Below are 25,080 nucleotides of genomic sequence, written 5' to 3' on the forward strand. Positions count from 1 at the left end.
GCTGAAGGCAATGACAAAACTCCCATTGACATCAATGAAGCCAGGATTTCATCCCAAGTCTGTCTCATCTAAGAAATAATGTTACTTACCATCTGACTTGACTTAGGTACCTAGGGGAGGGAACAAAAACAAGCTATTTCAAACAACAGCTAAATCATTAGCTAAAAATAGCAAATAAATAAAAAGGTAAGTGGTTAAGACTTAATTGCTTTGTCTATTTCTTTCTTCTCTACCAACAATTATCTAATATTACAATGGCTTTCACATCAGGGAAGTAACTAGAAATACCATATATTATCCTCACTGCCAAAATTAGCTACTCCTCATGACTTAAGAGCAAAATCGTGTAGTCCTTATGGTCTGATCCAGGGCCCGTTGAAATCAGTGGAAAAATTCCTGGATTTCAATGGGTTTTGCATTAGGCCCTAACTTTGGCTAAACTCCCACAAATAATTAATAATAATAATAATAAATTCAGCAAGGAATAGGCGGATCTAAGATTTTCTTAAAAGGTTACCAAAACTTGGTGTCTGCTCTTACTTTTTCCAGTCTTGCCTGCCTTTTTGCAGCACAAACTCTGAAGATAAAGTGAGCAGGATATATCTAGGCTCCTGGCAATCGGCTCTTTATGAAAGCCTAGGCATGCACATCGAAAGCAGAAACCCATGCCTCTACCATAAGTTCACTAGCTCAGCAACAGCAATCCTAGAATCATTCACAAACTCACATCTTCCAGGCTGTCTTTTGGTTATATAAGCCCCCAGCAAATAAGTGCTGCTCCTTTGTGAGTTTGAAAGGGGGGGTGGAGGGAATGGCTATTTCTACAAGGTATGATGGTGAAGAAGATTTTTTCCAAATCCCATTTAAACTCCTATATAAAAGTAAACAGTCATCATCCCACTTCCCTTAGGAAGTGGAAATTATGTAATTCTAAAGATGTGAAGAGGAGATAGGAAATAAATACCAACTGTCTGCCAGCAGCTGTGTTTCAAAATCCTACTTACTGCTAAAATGCTGGAGTTGGCGTAGAACAGCATACTAAGTGCTTGAGTGGTGTTACAATTTCCCACATTTACCATTCTACTGCATTTCACAGCCTGGTTTACTAGAAAACCTGTAAAAAAGTATTACTCAGAGAACTAAAGAAAAAAACATTTATGAAAAGCAAAAGACATAAAAATCTCAAGTAAATGCAACACAGAAAGTGAATGTGAAGCAATTCTTAGACAGCTCTCAATTAAAAGATTGTTTATTAACACCTCCATACAAGCATATGACTGTATCTTAGAATCAGTGCCTATTATGCAGCCTATGGTACAACTGTAGCTAAAATGCTTTATCACTTTTGTAGTGAAAATCCTGACGTCTCAGGTCAAATTCAAAACTAAGAGTTTATCTTTTAATTAAAATTTTAACTGCCATGAAGGGCAAACAAAAAATAGGGAATTTATTTTCCATTTCTTTAACATTTTGACTTTTGTTTAGAGACAGAAAAGAGAGCCACACTTTTTCACATAGTTTAAAGAGGATTTTCATGATTTTATCGTAGATCATTAGTTATGTGCACATATGCTCATTTAGGACATGATCGCATTCTTACTAAACATTATTTCCTAAAAATAGAAATTTACAACAAAATCTACCATTAGACTTATGTTTGCATTTAGGGCTCTCATAAGCTTATCTTTCTTCCTTTAACTAGGGATTTCTCAGTTTCTTGTCCCCATTATCTACCTTATGCCAATACTTTTACTTGCCATCTAGTATCTTCTGTAACATACACTGTCTTGTATTTATCTCTGAAGCATTTTAGGATATTGTTGGTATGAAAGATATAAATCCAGGGTCCAATCCTACAACTCTTACTCAGGCAAACAGAGCTTACTCATGTGAGGAGCTTCCTTGGCTTCAGTGGGGACTCCTTCCAAGGGTTGCAGGATTGGGCCTTGTTTCATGTTATCCCATCCCACCTTGCATTATCACCCTCACACTAGTTCTATTGCATCCGTAAGGCCAAAGGGGCTCAGTTTCAGAAACAGAAAAGCAACCCATTAATGGGACTCAGTGATTTCTATATGCGAGTCTGAATGGCTCTGTCTACATGAAACACGGTTTCCTGTCTATGACCAAAAGGAACTAAAATAGGTAAGTACCATTTTTATAAATGAAACTTTACCCAGATTTGGACAGGTAAGTGTGCTAGTTCATTTGAATCACCTATAAATTGGAGTGGCAGGATAACAAAAGCACACACTAAAGAGAGGATAAACAGGAATTAGAATGCATTCTCCAACCTGCAGGATTAGCATCAGAGCACTGAGAGGAGACAAGAGGAGCAGGCAATCTCAGAAATGCATCAGCCGTCTGTACAGGAACACCATACTGCCAAATAAAGGGGCAAACCCAAGCTTGTAGAGTTTCAGTACACAGAAAGATTAATAAAATATACAACAAATTTAACCAGAACTATTAACTTTTTTGTTTGCTTCTACCATGGCTCCAAATATAATACCAAACTTCTCCACCTACCAATATCTCAAGCCAAGATCATGTTACCATTGTAAATTGACTGCTAAATTAAAGATCTGCTACAATCACTGGATATTCTCCAGCTCACCTGCTGTTATAAAAATAAAACAAATCTTCTCAAAGACTACAAAGTCCATATTTTAGAAATTTGCACTGACAACTGGCTAGATAAACCCTACTTGCTATATTTTAATAGCATCTTGCCATTTTCTTTTTTTCTTGCCAACAATAGCAAAAGTAGCATAAGGAAGCTGCACGTTTCCCAGATGTTAAAAATTCACTTTGATTTTGGAGAAGACTAAAGCCAAATGCTGCACTTTAGTCTTTTGCTCTGAAATGTTTATATTTAATGAAGGACTATAATGAAGTCTGTGTTTGTCAGAAAAGTAACTAAGTTGATGCAAACAATATTTATTCAATTATATACGGAAAGATTCATTAGCGAGAAAGTGTTTTATGATCAAAGAAAGTACATTTAAAATATTGCAAATATTAAAAATCAGATTATTTTTACCTCATATCTAGCAGTTTCATTTGCATCAGAGGAATTCTGAGCATCTGATTCAGTATTCAAGAGAACATCAGATTCAGCACTGAAGGTAACACCTTCAAATTGTTTAAGCAAACTATCAAAATTTTGTGAAGTAGGCATTTCAGGAGGAATAAAGGACAGTGCTTGTTTATCTGTGAAAAAATATTTTATAAGTGAGGAAGTTCAGATAAAAGTTATAAAAATTGTGTTTAGTAACATACATTTCCATTGTGGAGACAGGAACATACCCTTAGAATTTAAAAATGGGAAGGAAAATACCAGAATAGAATGAATATTTCTCAAAGTTTTCTAGGAGGTATCAGCAAATAGCCATAATTTGGCCCCGATTCAAAAAAGCAATTAAGCATGTGCTCAAAATTAAGCACAGGATAAAATGCTTTCCTAAATTTGGGACCTTTTAAAGCAAAGTCTCTGATTTGATCATACATTCTGATACCAAGACATAACAATTAATGGATAGTGCTTAAATTACTATTTCACAGTCATGATGAGATGAAAAAATTACAGCATGAACTCTATTTCATTTATGTGAAAGCCCCCCCAAAACTGACACTGGAAGAGCTGGAAAAAATTTCAACAGTTGCACAGTCACAGCTGGAGCTAGTTAGTTCCCCCTGCAGAAAACAATCAACTTTTCATCTAAAAATGTAAACAGTTTTAGTTTTCTGATTAAAAATTTACAATTTGAGAAAAGCAAACATTGTCTGCAATAATCTTAATTTAGTCAAAAGCCCAATTTCCCACTGAAAAAAGTTTTGATGGAAATCTTCAACCAGCCCTAATTAGATCCCAATCCCATTCTCTCTACAGAGAGGCTCTGTATGAGGACAAAACTCCTTTGATAAACCTGTTAGTGTTTTGTCAGGGCAAGGAGTATGGCACCAGACTCCTCAGCATACAGGATAACAAGTCTTCTTGCAAGTTTGGTTACTTGCAGTTTTAGTCTTTATTTTTGCCATCCAAAGAGTTTTGAAGATGACAACATTACACTGCTAAGCATCAGTTACAGAGCTACTTACAGTTTGTAGCATGAATGCAGAAAATACTTGGATTGTTCTGATCAACTAACTTAAATATCCTTTCAGGTGGATGTGCTGCAACATCAATTGAATATATAGCTGCTTCCTGACTGCAAAGCTGGCTGTCACCTCTGCAAACAAATATACAGAGCCAACAAAGTCAATCTTGACAGTGTTATTTTTAAATCTTTATATACATGTATTGTTGTAACAGAAAGAAGGCAACAGTGGGGATGGATAACTGCAGTAAAGATTTGAAGATCATTTATGCACCTTCACAAGGTTTAACATTTTATACTGTTTATCCCAGGAACAAACAACAATTAGCCATTTTCCAATATCTTTTCTTCACGGATTTCAAAACAGAGGGATGTGATAATAGCCACAGTTCAAAGTATGACAGCATTTGATGACAATGATATAAAAGATCACAACTCAGATGGGATCCAATTGGCTTCAGACACCACAATGGCAGATGTGCTAAAGACTGGACATTCAGAAAGTGCTTTTATTCATACCAGAGAGAAGATAGGGGATGGGTCGGAACAAGGTTGAACGTAGAGAAAGCTGTAAGAGGATCAAGAGAAAATGAGGTGCATGGACTTGAGATAGCAGCAGAATCATATCACTCATCTTCATAAAAATAATATAATGAACTTCTCACAACACATAGGATACAAGGGATGGAACGAGAAACATCAAAGAAGGGAAATACTGAGTCAGTTTAGGATAGGTACAATGTGTTACCAGCATCCTCAATGAAGATCAACAAGAGAATTTGGTTTTGCAGCAGTGTGGTCAATAGTGAGTGGGGTTTTCCATGCACCTCAGTGGATGGTAGATGTCACACTCTGAAGAGTACTAATCCCCCCTACATTGGCTGGTGGACTTGAATATGAGACAGTGATTCCTCATGTGCTAAGAGTGTGTGGATACTACAGACTGGTCAAAAGCAGTGCAAGGATATCATCAAAAGTAAAAGAAATTGCATATATAGAACTTACATAATCCTGAACCCTACATTTCTCTTTTATTAAGTGATGCTAGTTAGACATGACCCATTAGGTAGAGAGTTGTAAACTATTTCATAAGGTGAACCACAACTTAATAGGCCCACATCATGGACTGTATTCCTGCTCCCTCAGGATCCCACAAACTATCTCCCATTCATAATTATAGCACACCTGTAGCAACTACAGCAATTGCTTACATAAAAGTTACCATCTTTAAAATTAGATGTAAAAGTGAGATGTAAAACTTGTGGTCATTGACAATCCCTTGACATGTCACAAAAGACAGTTTGAGAAAAAAAGTACAGCTTGATTTTATGCATTTCTAGTTGACAAGAATAAAATATTCATAGCAGAGGATTCAACTGTCATTCAAAATGGCTTTGATTATACCTTTCTGATAATATATATATATAAAATACCTATAAATGGGTGGCAATATGCATTGTGGCAAGAACAAAGAATCAGCAGTCCCAGATGGCTGAATGATTCAAATTTCAAAGCACTGAGAATAAACTCCATTATTCAGATTGGGCTAATTTATGCAGGAAGTGGGTTGAAGAGCTATGCTTATTGTTCTGAGAGGTCACATTGAGCTATTTTAAATTAAGACTCTAAAATGAGCTTTCTTAACTCCTGTTCGAGAGGCTGAAGCCAGTGCAAAGCTACATACTAAAACAGGTTGTAAACAGCAACCAAAAACCAATAATCCAGCATTATTACTATCATGTTATATTTTAATATTTTACTATGTTACTTTAGAAAGGCATAAATTGCCAATGAGATGAAGAGATTCTATGCTTGCTCCTAAAAGAGAGATCAGAGGAAAGCTCACATTATCTAATGATGGCTATGATGCTATCACGTTCCTAGTTGACATGACTAGGACTCCTTATAGCAAAGGGTTCCCAAATTAACACTGATGGACTACTGGTGGTCCATTGAAAGAGCCACCTGCTCACCTAGTGCTAACGCGCCTAATTTCCAGCTTCTAAATTGTATTGATAGGAAGCTGCAAATATTTTACTCTTTCTCTTAAAAACAATGCCCTTAATGTCATGATAAGGCATTGAGTCAGTATTGACACAGAGGGAAAGCTGTAACCTACATCACTCCCTGCAAAACCTGTATTTTTGTTCAAGATCTCCTATCCAAGCAACAGACAGACATGGCCTTGCTTAGTTTGACAGGTCTGATGAGATTACAATCCAAGGCACAGCACAATGAAATTAATGTAGAAGTTCAAACATCTGTTCCAAATAGCCACCCAGTGCTATAACAGATACTAAATTACCTTTGCATCTCCATGTCAAGATGTAGGCTGAAGTCATTCCTGAAGTATTAATAAGAATTTAAGTGCTGGCACTATTCTTGATGTCAGAACAATTAGAGGTTCAGCTCCATAGCCTTAAATATTCGCATCCCACTCAAAAGTGATCTTTTACAAACTTCCAGCTCCCTTTTTTACTCCAGAAACAGTTCAGTTCAAACAGACACCGATACCATTATCAACCTCCCTTGGGACTTCTCTTCAGCTCTAAAGAGATCTCACTAAAACTAACTCCAGGCTGTGACAGGGGTATACAAACCCCACATTGGATGGGAAGGGGTTAAAAAGCAGGCATAAACTCAAGCCTGGATGAAGAGCCTTATAAAGAGGGAAGCTCAGCCCTGTTTGGGGAGAAGTGTAAACAAGGACAAAAACTCCTCCATGACCACAGCCAGTCTGAGCAGAACTGGGCATACCTTGAAGGTCTATTTCACAGCTTCTGTCAGTGATTTACCTGTGGGCTTTGAACCCTTATACAGACTGCTGGAGGTCCCTTGTTTGAAGGCAGGCCTGCTGCTGTCTTTCATTAGTTTCTTTATGATAGTCCCAAAAAGGGAAGACTCCCATGGGACTCAGGTGAAGGCCTAAGTCTCCCAGGCCCTGTAGACCTATGCTGATGACTGCCTAGGTGCTGAGGACTGGATGGTGGGTGTATGCAGTGCCCTGTCACAGGGCAAGGGGGTTCTGTGGGAAAACAAGCCCACGACACAGACCCTAGCCTGTATCCATTGAATTCAACAAAACTGTCAGGAACAGTACTTGGTCCTGCTAGTGAAGGCAGGGGATGACTCAATGGCCTTTCAAGGTCCCTTCCAGTTCTATGAGATAGGTATATCTCCATATATTTAATTTTGTTACTGAATTCAGTGAGAATATGATGGAACTCTGCATCTTCAAGCTGAAAAAAAAAACGTTATTCATGAACTTACGTGACAATGTGAACTGAACATGTTGTAAAGAGACTGAAATCTGTGGCACTGCAGTCTGGGTCACAGCAGCAATTTACATCACACTGTGCCACCAAGAGGTCACAAACACACAACGCAGCAACTGGAAAGAAGAAGATTTAAAATAAAATTAGGAATGATTTTTAATGCATAATAAAACATTATTTATATTTTTTGTTTTCACAGTGTCCTTCTTTAACTGCAGTTAAATGTTTGTATCTAAATCCTAAGGTATTGTTGTTTTTAAAACCATGAATTATTAAGATACACATTTTCTCAAGCAGTGACCATATGATGAGCAATTAACAAAATCAAGGGCATACTAGAGACCTGATTCTGCATTCCTTAGGAATCTAAAACTCCTAGTGAAATCAACAGGAATTTTGAAGATGTCAACAAAATATGATCACTACCCAATATTGATATAGAAAAAGTCATATTAATAAATGTTGATCTATTTATTTAGATTCTAACATAAATATAAAACATTTTGTTATAACTCCCACACAATTCCAAGGACAAGACATGCTCCAGGTATAGTAATATCATATTTTCCTGATGTTTCAATATGAGTTGATTTTTTTCAAGATGGGCATTTATTTTCTTTCTTTCCTCCTGTTTCCATATAATCTTTGCAGTTTTATGTTAAAAATTCTTGTAGTTTCAATAAACCCCCTATAGGCTGCACCTGGAGGAAAGACAGGGCATGCTAAGGCCTAATTTGCTGATGAAGTCCAGCTTGGAGAGGAGTTGGGCTGGGTGTATAAAGCCGGGATGCTGGCAACAGAGAGTTTGGCTGTAGCACTCCTAGAGAGAAGGGAGGTGAGTTTGAGGCTATAGGGCAGGGGTGTGCAAATTGGGGGATGGGACTCCTCAGGGGGTTATGAGGTTATACCTGGGGGGTCATGAGCTGTTAGCCTCCACTCCAAGCCCTACTTTGCCTACAGCATTTATAATAGTGTTAAATATATATTTAAAAAATTAACTTATTGGGGAGGGGGGTTGCACTCAGAGGCTTGCTATGCGAAAGGGGTCACCAGTACAAAAGTTTGAGAACCACTGCTATAGGGTTCTGCAGTTACTCTCTGTGAGGGGGGAGTTTGAGCTGGTACACATGGGGGAGGACCAGATGATCTAGGAAAAAGCAACAGGATCTGAGTCAGAGACCTACAGTTTGCAGGTACAGGGTCTCTCCACTGGAACCTGGAACAGTGGGCAGGCCTAGGTTCCCCTACTGGCCACAAGGGAAAGAGCACAATCAGGGCAATGCTGGATAAGATTGCCTGAGACCAGTTGTGCAGAAGGACTTTGGCACCTGGCTGGAAGGCTAAGTCAGGAAGAGGAGGCAGTAGCTCCTGAAGGAAGAGAGGAGCTACAGCTGGCAAGAGTGTGGTGGAGTGCAACCACAGAAAGGGGTGTTAGCCGTTCTGAGGATTGCCTCTGTACAGCTAGGAGGGGGTACCATCTGTGGTGAGTAGTGCACCCTATCAATAAGATTAGTTGCTTTTTCTTTTAATTCCCATAATTTAGTGTTTCAATTAGGACAAAACCAAAACATCCTTTGGAATATCACATTTGGCAGTGAGGGATTTTGACTGACAATATGAAATTGTCAAGTCCAGTTAGTAGTAAAATGGTCATTATTTGCACATCCATAGTAGCTTTAACAGGATTTCAAGGTGTCTAATCATTTAAGCTTTAGACATAAGCAAGCATTACTACTCTAATTTTAAAGGCAGGGAAAGCCAAGGCTTGAATGAGTCTCCAGAGAGTCGGTTGCAAAGCAAGGCATACAACTCAATAGTGCTAGCACCCAGGCCACTGCTCACCATTTTTATTTTTTTGCTATTTGCTGTTGTGAGTAAATGTAGACTGGAGGGAGGCACTAGAGATTTTGAGTCTGAAGCCTCTGGAATTTGGATCAGTGATGTATTTTGCAATGGATTGGAAGGGCCAAAGCCTAGAACAATAGTAAGGGATAACAGCTGGCAGTCAGGAGACAGATGACTTCATAATCCTTTTTAATTTCCATTTGTAAATTTTAAATGTCACTATAGCCCACTGGATGCTCTCTGATCACCGAGACAGTGTCCAACATGCCCTCATTAATGCCTGAAGAGCTCTGTCTGCTTCAGTCTGTCTCACCAACAGAAGTTGTCCAATAAGATATTACCTCATCCACTGTCTCAGAAGTTCTAATAGCTGAATTTGGCACCAGACTCCTGAATTGGCTATGTAAATCAGGGATCAATTTTGAGGGACTTCCAAGTCCTCTGACATTTGGAAAGGAGTGCACAGGGGCAAACTTCATAATCCCTCAAGTGATGTGGGGTGAGGATGGGACAGTAGCAGCTGTCAAGAGACAAATCAGGAGTGAAATGCAAAACACAGTGACCAATTGAAAGACATTGTCAGGAGGAGCCTGTCTCAGCATAAAATTATTTGTATTGTAGTAGTGTCTAGAAGCCCTAGTCACAGTCCTCAACTCCATCACACTAAGTGCTGTACAAACACAAAACCAAAACACAGCCACTTTGTCAAAGAGCTTTCAGTCTAAGGAAATCCTGAACCCCACCACAACAACCTTTAGGTGCTTCAGGGGAAAAGCAAACCCTAAAATACATGTTTCCAGTTCCTTCTAGGAAAGTGTTTGTTCTCTATGCAGCACCATAAATGTAAACGGGGCTTTACAGAATATGTTAAAAATGGCAGGATCCCTGACCTAGAGAATTTATAATGTACCCCTAAAAAGCAGGATGCAAGGCACAAAAGTGATGGCAAAGGTGGTATGGGGGTTATTGCTAGCATGAAGACCTTGGATGAAGCCTTGCCCACAGAAGTAGGGCTTCACAGAAAGGATTTCCAGGATGACTAGGAGGGCAACTAACTGGCCAGCAAGTGAGTTGTTCCAAGTCATAGGCAGGCACCGAAGAAGGCGTGAAGCCAGAAGGGGAGAAGGAACTGAAGGGAGTAGTTAAGAGGCAAAAACCATTAAATTATTTGTAAATACACTCAGCAGCCCAATGCTTTAAGTGAGGATTCCTAGGAGCCACCCTGAGGGCTCCCCCATGGAAGTGCCACCTGGGATTTCAGAGAATTATAGAGAGAGAAGCTACAGGTGCTGGGAGGCTTCTCCCCTCTCCTTCCCCCGCCCGGATTCCCACCCCTGACAATCCTCCCCTCCGATTTTCCCCATCGCTAGCCAGATCTCCCCCATCGCTAGCCAAAGCCCTAGCCACAGCCTCCAGCCCCAGCCTGACCCAGCTCCCATCGCCCGTCCTCAGCCGCTCGCCGGGCGGTACCCACCGTCTGTGACTGGGGCAGGCCCGGGCCCGGCCCGGGCCTCCGGAGCCGCTGCCGCAGGGGAGGCGGCGGGCGGAGCGGGGGTTTCTGGCGGCGGCGACTCCGGGGCTGGGGAGGAGCCCAGGCCGAGCCCGGGAGCTGAGGTGCTGGCGGCGGGAGTCTCTCGAACAGAGGGGGCGGTCGGGGCCGAGCCCGCCGGGGGCTGCGGGGCGGCAGTGGCGGAGCGGCTCTGCCCCGAGACCCCCTTAACGGCCGGGAGCGGCGGCGGCGGCAGCAGCAGCAGCAGCAGCAGGAGGAGGATCCCGACCCTCAGCGCCACTGTCGCCATCCCCGCTCCTGCGGGCCCAGCTCGCTCGCGCCAGAGCCAGCGCCTCGGTAACCAAGGAGACGCCGCGGGGCATCATGGGAGAGGCCAAGCTACAGCCCCGGGGCATCACGGGAAAAAGGCCAGTCCCCAGTCCCGGGGCATTATGGGATGGGCACAGTCTTGTCATGGCGGAGGTTGGAGGGAGCAGGGTCCTCAGTGTCAGACCGGTGTTTGTCTCCGCACTGGAAGAAGGGAGGGTGAGATGGGGTCAGTCTGTCCATATCTTATCCTTTATTATCGGTGTTGCTGTAGGAGCTGGAAGCCCTCGCCCTGGAGCAGGACCCCATTGTGCTAGGTGCTGTACACCTCAAAACCCAGCCCCACATAGGTGCCCAGGCCCAGAAATTCTTTAGTCTCTATAGCACCTTCCTTAGTAGGTACTTGGGCTCTTGAGTCCTGCAGTTCACACACAGGCTAAATTCCCACTGACTTCTGTGTGGACGGGTAGATTTGGGCATATTGTACTCTGAGGTTTTGTCTACTGGCGATATTAGCATTTCCCATCATTGCTGCTCTATCAATGGTAATAGCTGTATTGGGCTCTCCAGTGTAGACTAACCACTGGTATTTTAATCACCTTATCATGTATTCTACTCAGAGCGGGTCTACGGGACACATCAGTTAAAAAGGTGGTGACCAGGGCTGGCTCTGGCTTTTTTGCCGCCCCAAGGAAAAAAAAAAACCTGCGGGCCGGCCAGAGCGGTGAAGGGGGGGGCCTTACTACAGACCTGGCACCACTCCCAGCAGGGTGCTCCCCTCCTCCGTGCTGCTGCCCCCTCCAGGGCGGCCGGAGCGAAGGGGGGAAAAAAAACCTACGGAAATGCGGCCCCTTGGAATCTGCCACCCCAAGCACGAGCTTGCTCAGCTGGTGCCTGGAGCCGGCCCTGGTGGTGACCCATTGACACTAGCACTCCCATCACTGCTGCCACCAACAGGCCTGTATCAGTGGTAGGGCAACCAGGGAAGGTCTTAAAACATAAAAATGACCATACTGGGTGAGACCAAAGGTCCATCTAGCCCAGTATCCTGTCTTCTGACAGTGGCCAATGCCAGGTGCTCCAGAGGGAATCATCAAGTTATCCATCCCTTATCGCCTGTTCCCAGCTTCTGGCAAACAGAGGCTAGTGACACCTGCCCGTCCTGGCTAATAGCCATTGATGGACCTATCCTCCATGAACTTATCTAGTTCTTTTTTGAACCCTGTTATAGTCTTGGCCTTCACAACATCCTCTGGCAAAGAGTTCCACAGACTGACTGTGCGTTGTGTGAAGACATACTTCCTTTTGTTTGTTTTAATTCCGCTGCCTATTAATTTCATTTGGTGGCCCCTAGTTCTTGTGTTATGAGAAGGAGTAAATAACACTTCCTTATTTACTTTCTCCACACCAGTCATGATTTTATAGACCTCGATCATATCCCCCCTTATTCGTCTGTTTTCCAAGCTGAAAAGTCCCAGTCTTATTATTCTCTCCTCATACGGAAGCCATTCCATATCCCTAATCATTTTTTGTTGCCCTTTTCTGAACCTTTTCCAAGTCCAGTATATCTTTTTTGAGATGGGGTGATCACATCTGCACGCAGTATTCAAGATGTGGGCATACCATGAATTAATATAGAGGCAATCTGATATTTTCTTTCTTACTATCGATCCCTTTCTTAATGATTCCCAATAAGAACATTGCTAGGGTAAACATAACTTCAGTGTTTATGCAAAACTCCAGTGACTTCAATGGAGAACAACATACAAAATGAGGGTAGAATTTGGCCCTACATTTGATCAAATCTCTTGATTCATAAACTGATACAACTATTTGATGCTATCTTGAACTAAGTAATACTGAATAACTACTAAATAAACACTTAATGCATTATTGCAATTGTATTTTTAAAACCGTAATTGAATATCCTTTTTTCTTAGGAAGAATTCTATGGCTTTTGGGACACTTTAATTGAATGTTTGTAATTAATTTTAACTTCACTGCATCTGTGAGATATACAAGCATTATACCCATTTTATAGTAGGGGAAACTGAGGCAAACTGGTTAATGGCTTACTCAAGTCTCAAAGTTAGTTGCATAGGTCAGGAGTTGTTCTAGACCTATGTTCAGACCAACAGAAAACATTACTTTCCCAGTTAAAGGGCCATTAATGACCACAGGCACATGATCAGTGCATATCAGCCACTCTCAAGTTTATTAGGGTAGCTATACAACAAAGCTCCTGCAAAAAGATTCTCACTCCTGTGCATGAGTCATTAGTGGCCACTTTTCCTAATCCCCTATGGTATACTGCATAACTGAGGTTAGGCTGCAGGATATTTTGAAAGGTCTGAAGCTTCCTCTTACTCTGTTTTGTCATAATCTGAAGATTAATGTTTTTGTAACAATTATTTTCTGCTTGTGACCTGACCCTGCATCATTATACAGGGCTTTCTTCTTTTTCTGATCAAGTTCATTCCTGTTACAGTAGAACCTCAAGAAACAAACAACCAGAGTTACGAACTGACCAGTCAACCACACACCTCATTTTGAACTGGAAGTAATGCAATCAGGCTGCAGAGACAAAATATAGTACAGCACAGTACTTTGTTAAATGTAAACTACTAAAAACAGGGAAAGTTAAACAAAATTGACAAGGTAAGGAAACTGTTTCTGTGCTTGTTTAATTTAAATTAAGATGGTTAAAAGCAGCATTTTTTTCTGCATAGTAAAGTTTTAAAGCTGTATTAAGTCAATACTCAATTGTAAACTTTTGAAAGAACAACCATAATGCTTTGTTCAGAGTTATGAACATTTCACAGTTACAAACAACCTCCATTCTCAAGGGGTGTTGCAGTGTTTCTCGTATGTGGCCACCACGGGCTTTTCTTGTGGCCACAGTCTTCTGGGCTGCGATTTGGGGAGAGGGGAATAGTGCCCCCTACCCCCTCCTGTTTCTCCTGGATGCACTGCACTGGTATTTGGTTGCTGGGGCCACCAACAGTGGTTGGGCCCTGCCCCCATCTGGAGTTATCTGGGGAACAAAGCTGTAGGTGCAGGGAGCTGGTGAGTTCCCTGCCTTCCCAGGGGTGGTGGGGCTCAGGCTTTGGGCTTCACTGCTGGGGTGGTGGGGCAGCAAACTCTGGTTCCAGGGCTTTGGGCTCCAGCTCTGGGCTCTGGCTGCATGACTGCAGACCCCACAGTCCAGCCACTCAGCTTTGGGCTCTGTCCCTGGGCCCTGTCCTCTGGCCATGGAGATTCAGGCTCCAGTCCCCTGCTGCCTCCCCCAGCCAACCACCCCAATCTTCCCTGGCCCCCACTGCCTCCCCTGACCCTCCATCCAGATTAATTTGTCCCCAGGTTTGCCAGGGCAGAGTAAGTCTGCTATGAAAAGTGATACTTGTATGTTTGTTAATATCACTTTTCACGACAGACTTACTAGCTAGCAATAAATAAATTATAATGATTTGGATGTGTTTGTGTGTGTGTATTTATTTGGTTTTCCTAAAGCTAATTAAATATTTTAGGAGAAAGTATGAGAGCAGCCACCAGCAAGAGTTGGTGGCCCCACACTGAGGCCACCAAACAAATTTGTCCTGAGAACCCCTTGCTATCTTTATGACCACCAGAGGGCGCATTGAATTCTGTAAATAGCACATCAGAATGCTTACAGTGCCATTAACAATATCTGAATAACATAACTTCCAGTTGTAACTTTTGTGTGCAAATTCTTAAATTTTGGAGAGGCTTCAGCTGTCATACTGGAGACTGAAATATTTCCATAGATTAGGTACAGCATGGGCAGCAGCAGTGCCAACTTCTTCACATTGTCCTTTGTCGGCATGCTTCACACCTCATCTGGACAGACCACATGTAAAGACCCTATGTTCTGGTCAGGTTTTGACTTCTCTGCTGAGACTGCCAGCAAGAGGACTAATTAGTGCCAATTGTGTTTGAGTTTTGTTAGGCAAACAACTGTCTGCCTTTAAGTGTATCAAGACCACAAAAATGAATGGTTATCTCTTTTAAAAACAGCCCTCCATTGGTAACAACGGTCAGTCACTACTAATTTAGGCTGGATTTGAATTTACTTCTTATCATGTGACAGTTTCCTTCAGTCCTCCTGCTCCCTAGAAATTCATGATTCTGTTAAGGACAGAGTGTCTTCAATGCACTGCACTCTACCTGAAACCCCAGAACAGCTTACTTGCTACAACTGTATCACTTGGTTAGCCCTCTAATACAGTGTTCTGTTAAAATGTGTATAATCCTACTTTATTTCCTTCTATAAGCAGAGGGAGGAAAGTTAATAGACACTGACATTTTTTGTTTTTTTGGTACTTTCATCGTTCTGGGTTTTTCTGAGTTTGATGCAATTGGTAACAAGTCTCTGCATTTCCTTTAAATTAGGTCTAAGGAAAAATCATGGTTCTTTTTATGCTTAGTCTTCACATTTGGGAAAGAAGGTCAACAATGACTTAAGATATGGTGCTACTTTGGAAAGTGACTGTAAAAATTACATTAGAGGGACACCATTCTTTTTACCTCTCAGTGATTCTATACTGAATGTGCTTATTTTACAATGACTTTCTAATGGCAGCTTTCTAAGTCAGCTTTGGATCTGAATTAAATCTGTGGTTTTGTTGTTTCCCTCCACCCCTCCTTCTTGTGTGTATAATAGTTGTGTAGGCAGAAATCTGCCCTCCTTCTTTGAAGCCAATCTGGTTGCTCAGGTGATCTTCATTGATACCAATGCACTCCCACCCATTGGATTTACATATGTCTAATGCATTGGCACTTAGTGAACAAATCTGATGATGCACAAAGAGAAATGGAATTCAACTAACTCTCCCATAGCTGTGTTGACTCTGCAGAGTTAACCTGAGCAAAAAGCAATCACATCCTTGGTGAAATCCTGGCCCTAGTGAAGTCAATGGGAGTTGTGCCATTGAGTTCAATGAAGCCAGGATTTGTCACCTTACTGTTAGTTCCTAGAGCACGTGGAACTCGGAAGATGTGCATGGAGCAGGTCTGATTAGTAAAAAGTGCCATTTTTACAGCATCACTTTTCAGAAGAGAACCACACTTTAAAAATCTCATCAAGATGACCCTGCTGCGGAAGCAATATCTAGCTTTATTTTTATTTTTATTTTTCAGTTCAATTCCTAGATTGATTATATGGAATTAGCATCTATATGTGCTTCACGGGGGGAAGCAGTCTTTATGACCTATGTATGTGACATATTAAGTAAAGGATTGTCTTATTTTCACATTTTCTGTAGACATTAATGCTCACATTGGTATTCTATATAATAGTGGATGTTGAGAAATGTGGATATCCAGCTGAACAATGTAATTTTGGAGGTTTTGAACAGTTCTTCTTCCATACATCAGAGGGGTAGCCGTATTAGTCTGGATCTGTAAAAGCAGAAAAGAGTCCTGTGGCACCTTATAGACTAACAGATGTATTGGAGCATGAGCTTTCGTGGGTGAATACCCACTTCATCGGATGCAAGCTCATGCTCCTATACGTCTGTTAGTCTATAAGGTGCCACAGGACTCTTTTCTACTTCTTCCATACATAACTCTGAAACACTGTTTTGCACCTTTTCTGTTTGAAATACTGAAGACATCTATCATCACATGTGCTGTAATGATAAAGACTTACATTTACATAGCACATTTCATCTGGAAGGAACCTAAAGTGCTTTAAATTCTTTTTATTCATCTCTATCATTGAAATGCTGCCACTTCTGAAGAGAAACTAGGGAGCTGTCTAGCACATCAAGTTCTACTGTGTTATCAGCTCTCTCATGATTAATATTTTCTTAAGTTTCTTAAGTGTTTTACTGAGGTTTCTCTGAACCTGTAGGAACTGTGACACTGACAGGCCTCTTATTTTTTTTTTAATCAAGTTGCTTTTTTTAAATCAAGCTGCTTTTTAGACCTCATTAGGTATTGGCTAAAGTGAGCAGCACTGTCCTACTAAGTGTGGGACCAGATAATTTAGTAAACTACGATATTTTTTCCCAAAGATGTATACATACATCCAATCCACAAGTAAACCATATACAGAACTAAAGATAAACACAAAGAAAACAGAAAAATAAAACTTCCTCCTACACAAAACAAAGGCAAAGTCTCCCCAGACTATAAGAGGAACAAAAATAAAAAAACCCAGCACGCGTTAGACTTGAAAAGCAGGTTCCAAAGAGCATGCTTCAGAGTATATAGCAAAGACAAACCAGGCACAATAATAATATTTAGCTCCTTCACAGATGTGCTGGTAGATTAAATTATTTAATGATTATGAAGTGATCCTCACATGGAAGGTAATATAACATGCAAAATCACTGTAGATTTCAACAAATATTTTATAAAACTTGATAAAAATAAAAAGCATCAAATTTAAAAATCACTTTTTTATGTGCATTTAAACATTAATTCGCAATATTTACAACCTAAACACTGCAGCATTAAGCAACTCACATCAAACACACTGCAACCAGAAAGTCAAACTGGCTACAGTATAAACAAAAGTTAAACTGACATCTGTTGTCACTGCCTATGTGACCTTGGGCAAGTCACTTAGCCTGTCTGTGCCACCATTTCCCATCTGTAAAATGGGGATGATGATAAAGCTTTCCTAGCTCACATGGGTGTTGAGGATAAATACATTAAAGAACTGATAAGAGCTAAGTTATAGTATTAGTACCTGAAAGAAGTACAAAAAGAAAACAGCATTACTTTAAAAAATACTTCAGTTCTACCAATCTAATCTCTTATTTAATAGCATAACTAACTGTTTCATTTTTAATAATATGATTTGTAACTTAAATGTCCATGTACAAATATTTCTATGCATCAGAGCAAAAGATACTAAGATTCCATCAAGAGCCATTCAGTAGCACTGTTACTTAAGAGTAAATCTTGGCCTGGCTCTGTGTGTTTTGGCAAAGAAAACACATTTCTTTATGCTAGTGTGAAATTGAGGAAACTTGTTAGATGGGGTCAAACACTTTCCTGGCTACATCTTTAAATTTTTTTAAGGCACTTGCACTAAATTTAGAACTGGATAAGATTTATACTGATATCCATAATTTTGAGGAAGACATTAATGTGAGATAATCTTCCTATTGAATATGCCACATGAAGGACTCTTAACTAGCCTGCTAAATGTTCCAATGTCTAGTATCCTTTTATTAGGAAAAACTTCCTGGCAGTAAGATCTATTACCATGAAATAGCCTCCCAAGGGAAGTGGTGCAAGACCCATTATGGCAGACTTTTAAAATCAGAATGGACTAAACCCTTAAAAAAAAATTTAAAAAAAATGCAATCTTGTATTTGCATAATTCTATCTCAAACATCTATCATTCTGTTTTCACACAAGTCACGATTCCAAGTGATTCTAATGTTGACCAAAACACACTCCACCTGTGTTAAACCACCAGTTGTCCTCATTTTACAGGCAAGAAAACTGAAAGAGAAATTATGATATGCTTAAGATCACACTGCAAGTCTATGAAGAAGCTGTAAACTGAACCTAGGTCTCCTGAATGCCTTGTCCTGTGCCTTCACCAAGGCAGGTAAGTAATAATATCCCATATAACTGGTGGAGTAACTGACGCCTACCAAAATTAAGTGACTTTCCCAAGGCTTCACTGAGATCTGGTAGCTGGGCCGGAATTTGAATTCAGAGATCCTGGCTCTTGGTCCAGACCATTAGATTGTGATGCCTTCCTAAATACTTCTCCAATAGGGGCCTAATCCTGTTGCCATTACTCATATGAGTTTCCTCCTTGATTTAGCTACAGATAAAGATGAGATTTTTGTCCTTAACAAACTTATTTTAAACCAAACATTGTTCCCACTCTGTAATAGAAAAGTTTAACAACTCAAGTAGACAGATGGTTTTGATGCTAAATAAAAACAAGTAAAATAAACCTAAAATAAACTACATTCTGATCTAGCACAACATTAGCCTTTAAATAAATACTAAGGAGCCTGGGAATGTCAGTCCCTTTCTCTGTACAGTGGATGGCATTACAGGTTATATTTATCAAACTCAAATCCCTAAAATAGCAGGGAAGCAGGATAGTGATGTCAGCTGTTCTTCAGACACAAATCAGGTTATTTTAAATGTCTTAGTCTGAGCTGAAAAACTACTTATGTGTCTGACAGTTTTACACTGCATGGTACCTCAGCTCTTAATTCACTGCTCTGTTTATTAATCAGGTTGAGAAAACTTCATTTTGTTTTGCAGCTTTAAATGAATGGATATGAATGAGTCTTGGACTTTGAGGTGGGAGGATTCAATCGAGCCACAGTAACCATGGGGGATATACTTTGCTCCAGTTTTTGTGCCAATTTTGTGCATTTTAGAATTGTAAGCAAATATTATTTAGTAAGGATCTAACCTTCCCTTGAGAGTAAAATTGTAAGACAGCAGGGGGCGCATTTGCCAGTACAATCAGGGCATTTACATGGAGCACCACCAGCAGGAACACTGATCAGCAGGGATCCTAATTTTTTTCCATGATTTAAAAAAAAACAAAATTATCTGATTTAAAAAACAAACCATAATCTGCATTTTTCTGCAATTAAAATGAAATGTTGAACTTTAGTTTCCTTAGCCAAAATATATATAGGTATCAATTTAACATTATATTTTATTGACTATATTTACAATTTTTAAGCAAGTTCAAAGCCTACCAGTTCCAGCAATCATTATAATAAAATAAAGTTAATAGAATGATCCATTCACAGTGCATTGTTTCTTTGCTGTTGTCAATGGCCCTGCTGTTTCAGCCTCTTGTTTTAGTTTATTTTAATTCAGTTTTATGTTTAGCACTTTCCATGTATTCTACAATTGTCTGCCTTTGAATGTAATCTAAAGCCTTGCTGCATACAGTAAGAACAGCACATTATCATCAATGTGAAATTTGCCCTTGCCAAACTCAGTGACATGGTATTTAGGGGTCATTTTTAAAGTTTTCGGCATCTTTCCATAACTGTAGTTACGTCAGCCCAGCCAAAGACATCTCCGGCCTGGGGTGCTGGCCAGGAGGAGCCAAGCTCTGCACGCACCAGAGCCCTGCACAGCACTGCAACAGGGAAGCCTCTCTGCCCCTTTGATAAGCTCTGGAGTTGTGGGGTGGGAGGGGGGTGGGGGGAGGGCGATTTCCAGCCTGTCCACAGAAGCCCTCTGGGCAGGGGCTTAGCACCCTCCTCACCTGCCCCCACTCCCCACCTTGGGCCCTGGCCCCAGAGAGTGTAGGGCTGCTATGTTCCCTAGGCGGCCGTGGCACCCTCAGCTGAGCCACTTCTCTGGCGGGTTCACTGAAGCCCCTGCAGGTTCCCTGGGCCCTGGTGCACAATGCATCCTTAGGGCTTAACCCCTTCCTGCCCACACTGTAGCTGGAGGCAGCTGGGTTATGTTGGTGGCCAGCAGCAGCTTGGAGGTGTTAGCTGCCCTTTGACACTGTGCAGGCAGGAAGGGACAAGCTGCTTCTAGCCACACCGGGGAAGGGGGTGGTGGGAGAAGAGAGGAGCTCTGCAAAGATGGGCCAGGTCATCCCTCTTCCCCCCACCCCTGGAAGCAGCTCCTGTCCCATCCCTCCCACACAGTGCCAAAAGGCTGCTGCTGGCCACATTCTAGTGTGAACCCTGGCAGAAATCTGGGGAGGGAGAGAGGGCAAGTGACCCTGCGTTGTTCTCTCCAACATGTTGTCTTGGGAAGATATGGAACAAGGTACCAGGAGAGGTGGGTCCATCCCCGGGTCCTAGCTAGGCATGGAGAGTGGAGAGCGCAAGGCAGGGATGGTCGCATAGGTCGGTCACTGCCACTATGTGAGAGAGGCGTACAGGAGTTTGTGTGTGTCATTTCTCCCTGTGTGTGTGTGTGGGGGGGTAGGACTGTGTGCCACCCCTCCCCATGTGAACTCTAAAGCCTTAAAGATAAGCAGATAAATAAACAAGAATCCAACTCAGCAGTATTTATTTTTAACAAGGGCTCAGTCTATCTGATGTTGATTTGAATGGTATCCCTGCACTTGAATATGAGTAATTTTACAAGGTGCCCCACAGTCAGCATAAGGAAATATGGTCACCCTATTCATGGGCCACAACTATGGAATTACAACCTGCAGCTGCCTCCCACTTGACCGGAGGGGGAGACGACTCCAATAAAGGTCTTGATCTGGGGGACTACAAGTTCCATCATGCCACGCTCCAGCCAGACTCGAACAGCTACCGGTCGTTGCCTAAGAGGCGCACTTTTTGCCGCATTGCACCTTGGGAACTGTAGTCCTAAGCCTGTTGCATACTGGGACTAGAAATCACCTTTAGAAATAGAGGTGATGGCAGCGGCAGACATATTGTTCCTTTTTATGCAAATGAGTTGAGGCCGGTAGCTCATGAGGCTCCAGCCGGGCGCCCGCACATTACCAGGGGTCGTGGCGAGGCCCCGGATGCTGGGGGCGTGTCCCCAGCCGGGGAGGCGGGGTCAGTGCTGGAGGCGGGCTTGACCTCACTCTCTCCCCGTAGTCGCGGTTGCCGCCCGGGCCTGAACCCTGGAGCACGCGAGCTGAAGATGGCGGCGGAGCGCAGCTGGGTGCGGAGGCGGCGCAGCGACCACTGCCGGCTCTGACCGACCCACCGACCCGCGCGCCGGCTGCGAGCGGCCTCTGAGGCGGGAGCGCGGCCTCTGAGGCGGGGGAGGAGGCGCTGAGGGGGGCCGAGGCGCGGGGTGCCCCGCGGGGGGCCCGGCTCCGAGGAGCGGAGCGGAGCGCGCTCAGGACGCCGGCGCTGAGGGGAAGCCTGGCTTGGCCGCGGGGGAAGGCGGGGCGGGCTGCTGCCGCGGAGGTTCCCCTCGTGCCGGCTGCCGGGCGGCCCGCGCCATGTTCTCGGTGCTGTCCTATGGCAGGCTGGTGGCCCGGGCAGTCCTGGGCGGGCTCTCGCAGACGGACTCCCGCGATTACAGCCTGGTGACCGCCAGCTGCGGCTTCGGCAAAGACTTCCGCAAGGGCATCCTCAAGAAGGGCATGTGCTACGGGGATGACGCCTGCTTCGTGGCCAGGCACCGGTCCGCCGACGTGCTCGGTAAGTGCTCGGCCTCCCTCCCCGCTGCCTGCAACGGGCCGCCTTTGGCACAGCCCGCGTGGGGGTCACTTGCACCATAGACACCGAAACGCCCCAGAAAAGGCCTTTGCCAAGACCTGCTTCCAGGGGTGGGGGCGCTCCAAGCCCAGACAAGGCCTTGGAGAAGCGGTGGACTGACTGCTGGGTGGTTAGGCCCAGCCTTTGGTAGCTTATCTGTAATTGCAATTGTAATCACCTAATGTGTGTTAAAAGCAGAAAAGCAACTGTTCATGTAATGCTCTTTGCTTAAGTGGTTACAACTTAACAGTGTTGTAAATAACTTTAACAGAAAAAGGTCATTGAAACAGACGCTTCCTATTTTCAATGCACACTATGCCCTTGTAAGTTGAAAGGCAAAGTGACATTGAGACTGGTTTCAAATGTCAGATTTCACTTTCAGCACCCGGTTTACCTTGATTACGCAGTACAGTTTTGATTTATACACAGGGCTACTCTGATTCAAATGTCGTCATGAGCAGTGAATAAGTCTGGATAATTATCTACACACTGACAACAGTAATATTGTGGGAGCGCATGACCTTTTTCAGACATTGTTGAGGTTGAATTTTATTGAATTTTAATCAAAGTTCAGGGGTTGAGCTTCCCAGGAATTGAACCAGCTTTGCACCATAACTTTATAGTACTGAAAAGATCTTAATGGAGTTCCAGCCTTTTTCGATTAGACCATAACAGTGGGCTTGTGTTGGAATATATCATGGCTTTGTGATATTGGCCGTACTTCAGAATGTGGAGCTTCTGTGGTAACTTGAATACGATGGAGACATTATTTCAGAAAAATATATAACTTGGTGATAGGAAACAATGTTGCTGTTCACCTTTAAGGGAGCTGTGGAGATGCTGTGACTGTCCAGGAGACATGGAAATCTGATCCATGTGTTCAGTACTCTGCATCTTTTCCACTGGGTCTGAGTCTTCCCCCCCCCCTTTTTTTTTTTTGGTACCATAATTGGTAGCCATATCATATTTGTGTGCTGCTCTTTTCCCAGCCCATCTTGCCTTCCTGCTGGACTCAGCAGAGAATTACAATACGGAGTTTGTCTTTGTCATCATGTTGCCATGAAAATTAATGCAAACACAAGATTGTAACTTGGCTGCAGGGTCAGGCAGAAGGAGAGGAGTTGTTCAAATTCAGACATACTAAATAGGAAAGAGAAACAAAAAATTACTAGCAGACTAATAGAATTTATAGAAGAAGCCATCTTGATTGGCTTTTTATTGCTTTTCTAACATTAAAATGTACCAATAACTTCAAAATTACTTTATGCTCTGCGGACATCAGAACCCAATATAATTCTAGATGACATAAAAATTCATCCTTATATCTCAATCCATATTGCTTTAAATCACGGAAATATAGGACTAGAAAGGACCTTGATAGATCATCTGCACTGAGGCACGACTAAATATTATCTAGACCATCCCTGGAAGGTGTTTGTCTAACCTGTTCTTTAAAAGCTGCAATGACAGAGATTTCATGACCTCCCTAGACAATTTGTTCCAGAGCTTAACTACCTTTACAGTTAGGAAGTTTTATTTTAAGCCTATTACTACTTGTCCTGTCCTCAGTGGTTAAGGAGAACAATTTATCACCCTTTTCTTTATAACAGTATTTTACTTGCTTGAAGACCATTTTCATGTCCCCTCTTGATCTTCTCTTCTCCAGCCTAAACAAACCCAGTTCTTTTCAATCTTTCCTTATAGGTCATGTTTTCTAGACCTTTAATAATTTTTGTTGCTGTCCTCTGGATTTTGTCCAATTTGTTCACATCTTTCCTGAAGTGTAATGCCCAGTACTAGACACAGTACTCCAGTTGAGGCCTTATCAATGCTGAGTAAAGTGGAACAATTGTTTCTTGGGTCTTGTTTACGACACTCCTGCTAACACATCCCAGAATGTTGTTTACTTTTTTTTTTTGCAGCAGTATTATATTAACTCATATTTAGTTTGTGATCCACTATAATCCCCAGATCCTTTCCTGTGGTGGTACTTCCTAGATAGTCATTTTGCATTTGTGTAATTTATTGTACTTTGTACAAAGTGTAGTACTTTGCAGTTGTCTGTATTGAATTTCATCCTATTTAGACCATTTCTCCAGTTTGTCAAGATCATTGTGAATTCCAGTTCTGTCTTTAAAAACACTTGCAGTCCCTTCCAGTTCAGTATCATCTGCAAACTTTACAAGTGTACTCTCTATGCCATTATCTAAATCACATATGAAGATATTGAATAGACCAGATCCAGGACAGATCTCTGCAGGACCCTATTCAATATGCCCTTCCAGCTTGACTATGAATCATTGATAACTCCTTTCCAGCTTGTTGTGCACCACCTTATAGTAGTATCATCTAAGCTATATTTTTCTAGTTTGAGACAGTCATGTGAGACCGTATAAAAAGCTTTAAAATAGAGATGTATCACTTCTACTACTTTGCCCCATCCACAGGGACTGTTACGCTGTCAAAGAAGGATGGTAGGTTGGTTTGACATGATTTGTTCTTCACAAATCCATGTTGACTGTCACTTATTACTTTATTTGCTTCTAAGCGCTTACAGTTTTGATTGTTTTGTTATTTGCTTCATTATCTTTCTGGGTATGAAGTTAGCTGACTGGTTTACAATTCCCTGGGTTGTCCTTATTTCCCTTTTTATAGATAGGTGCAATATTTTCCCTTTTCCTGTCTTCAGTGAGTTCTCTGAGGTAATTACTAATGGCTCAGAAATCTCTTCAGCCAGTTCCGTAAGTATTCTAGGATGTGTTAGGCCCTACTGACTTGAAGACATGTAACTTGTCCAAGGAATTCTTAACTTGTTGTTTTTCCTATTTTAGCCTCAAATCCAATGCCATTTGCACTGATGTTCACTATGTTAGTTGTCTGATTGC

The 25,080-nt window shown here is 42.1% G+C and overlaps 2 protein-coding genes and 1 long non-coding RNA gene across 8 annotated transcripts in view; 2 read left to right on the forward strand and 1 right to left on the reverse strand.

The window, feature by feature from the left end:
* The window catches only part of TCTN1 (tectonic family member 1), a 16,883-nt gene extending 5,806 nt beyond the window's left edge, over positions 1-11,077 (reverse strand). Inside the window, exons 1-7 of one of the 5 annotated variants that reach the window (XM_039505134.1) lie at positions 10,695-11,077; positions 7,371-7,491; positions 4,102-4,232; positions 3,044-3,213; positions 2,295-2,382; positions 1,005-1,114; positions 90-110 (exon numbers count right to left, since the gene is read on the reverse strand). In XM_039505134.1, coding sequence (XP_039361068.1) covers positions 90-110; positions 1,005-1,114; positions 2,295-2,382; positions 3,044-3,213; positions 4,102-4,232; positions 7,371-7,491; positions 10,695-11,019 — 966 coding nt within the window. In that variant the 5' untranslated portion in view covers positions 11,020-11,077. Of the gene's footprint in view, positions 1-89; positions 111-1,004; positions 1,115-2,294; positions 2,383-3,043; positions 3,214-4,101; positions 4,233-5,533; positions 5,685-6,405; positions 6,435-7,370; positions 7,492-7,896; positions 7,931-10,694 lie in introns of those variants that run through there. The other 4 variants (XM_039505133.1, XM_039505135.1, XM_039505136.1 and 1 more) reach the window with 4 other exon arrangements.
* An 80-nt stretch (positions 11,078-11,157) lies between these two features.
* Positions 11,158-20,167, forward strand: LOC120386177. Its single transcript, XR_005589568.1, has 4 exons — positions 11,158-11,265; positions 13,525-13,694; positions 18,507-18,624; positions 20,056-20,167. It is a non-coding gene; the product is annotated as an uncharacterized LOC120386177 (long non-coding RNA).
* Positions 20,168-21,487: 1,320 nt separating this feature from the next.
* Positions 21,488-25,080, forward strand: part of PPTC7 (protein phosphatase targeting COQ7) — a 43,653-nt gene continuing 40,060 nt past the window's right edge. For both annotated transcript variants that reach the window (XM_039505154.1, XM_039505155.1), the window contains exon 1: positions 21,488-22,138. In XM_039505154.1, the coding sequence (XP_039361088.1) occupies positions 21,937-22,138 (202 nt within the window). In that variant the 5' untranslated portion in view covers positions 21,488-21,936. The remainder of the gene's footprint in view (positions 22,139-25,080) is intronic.

The sequence above is a fragment of the Mauremys reevesii genome, linkage group 18 (assembly GCF_016161935.1).
Source record: "Mauremys reevesii isolate NIE-2019 linkage group 18, ASM1616193v1, whole genome shotgun sequence".
Classification (NCBI taxonomy): Eukaryota; Metazoa; Chordata; order Testudines; family Geoemydidae; genus Mauremys; species Mauremys reevesii.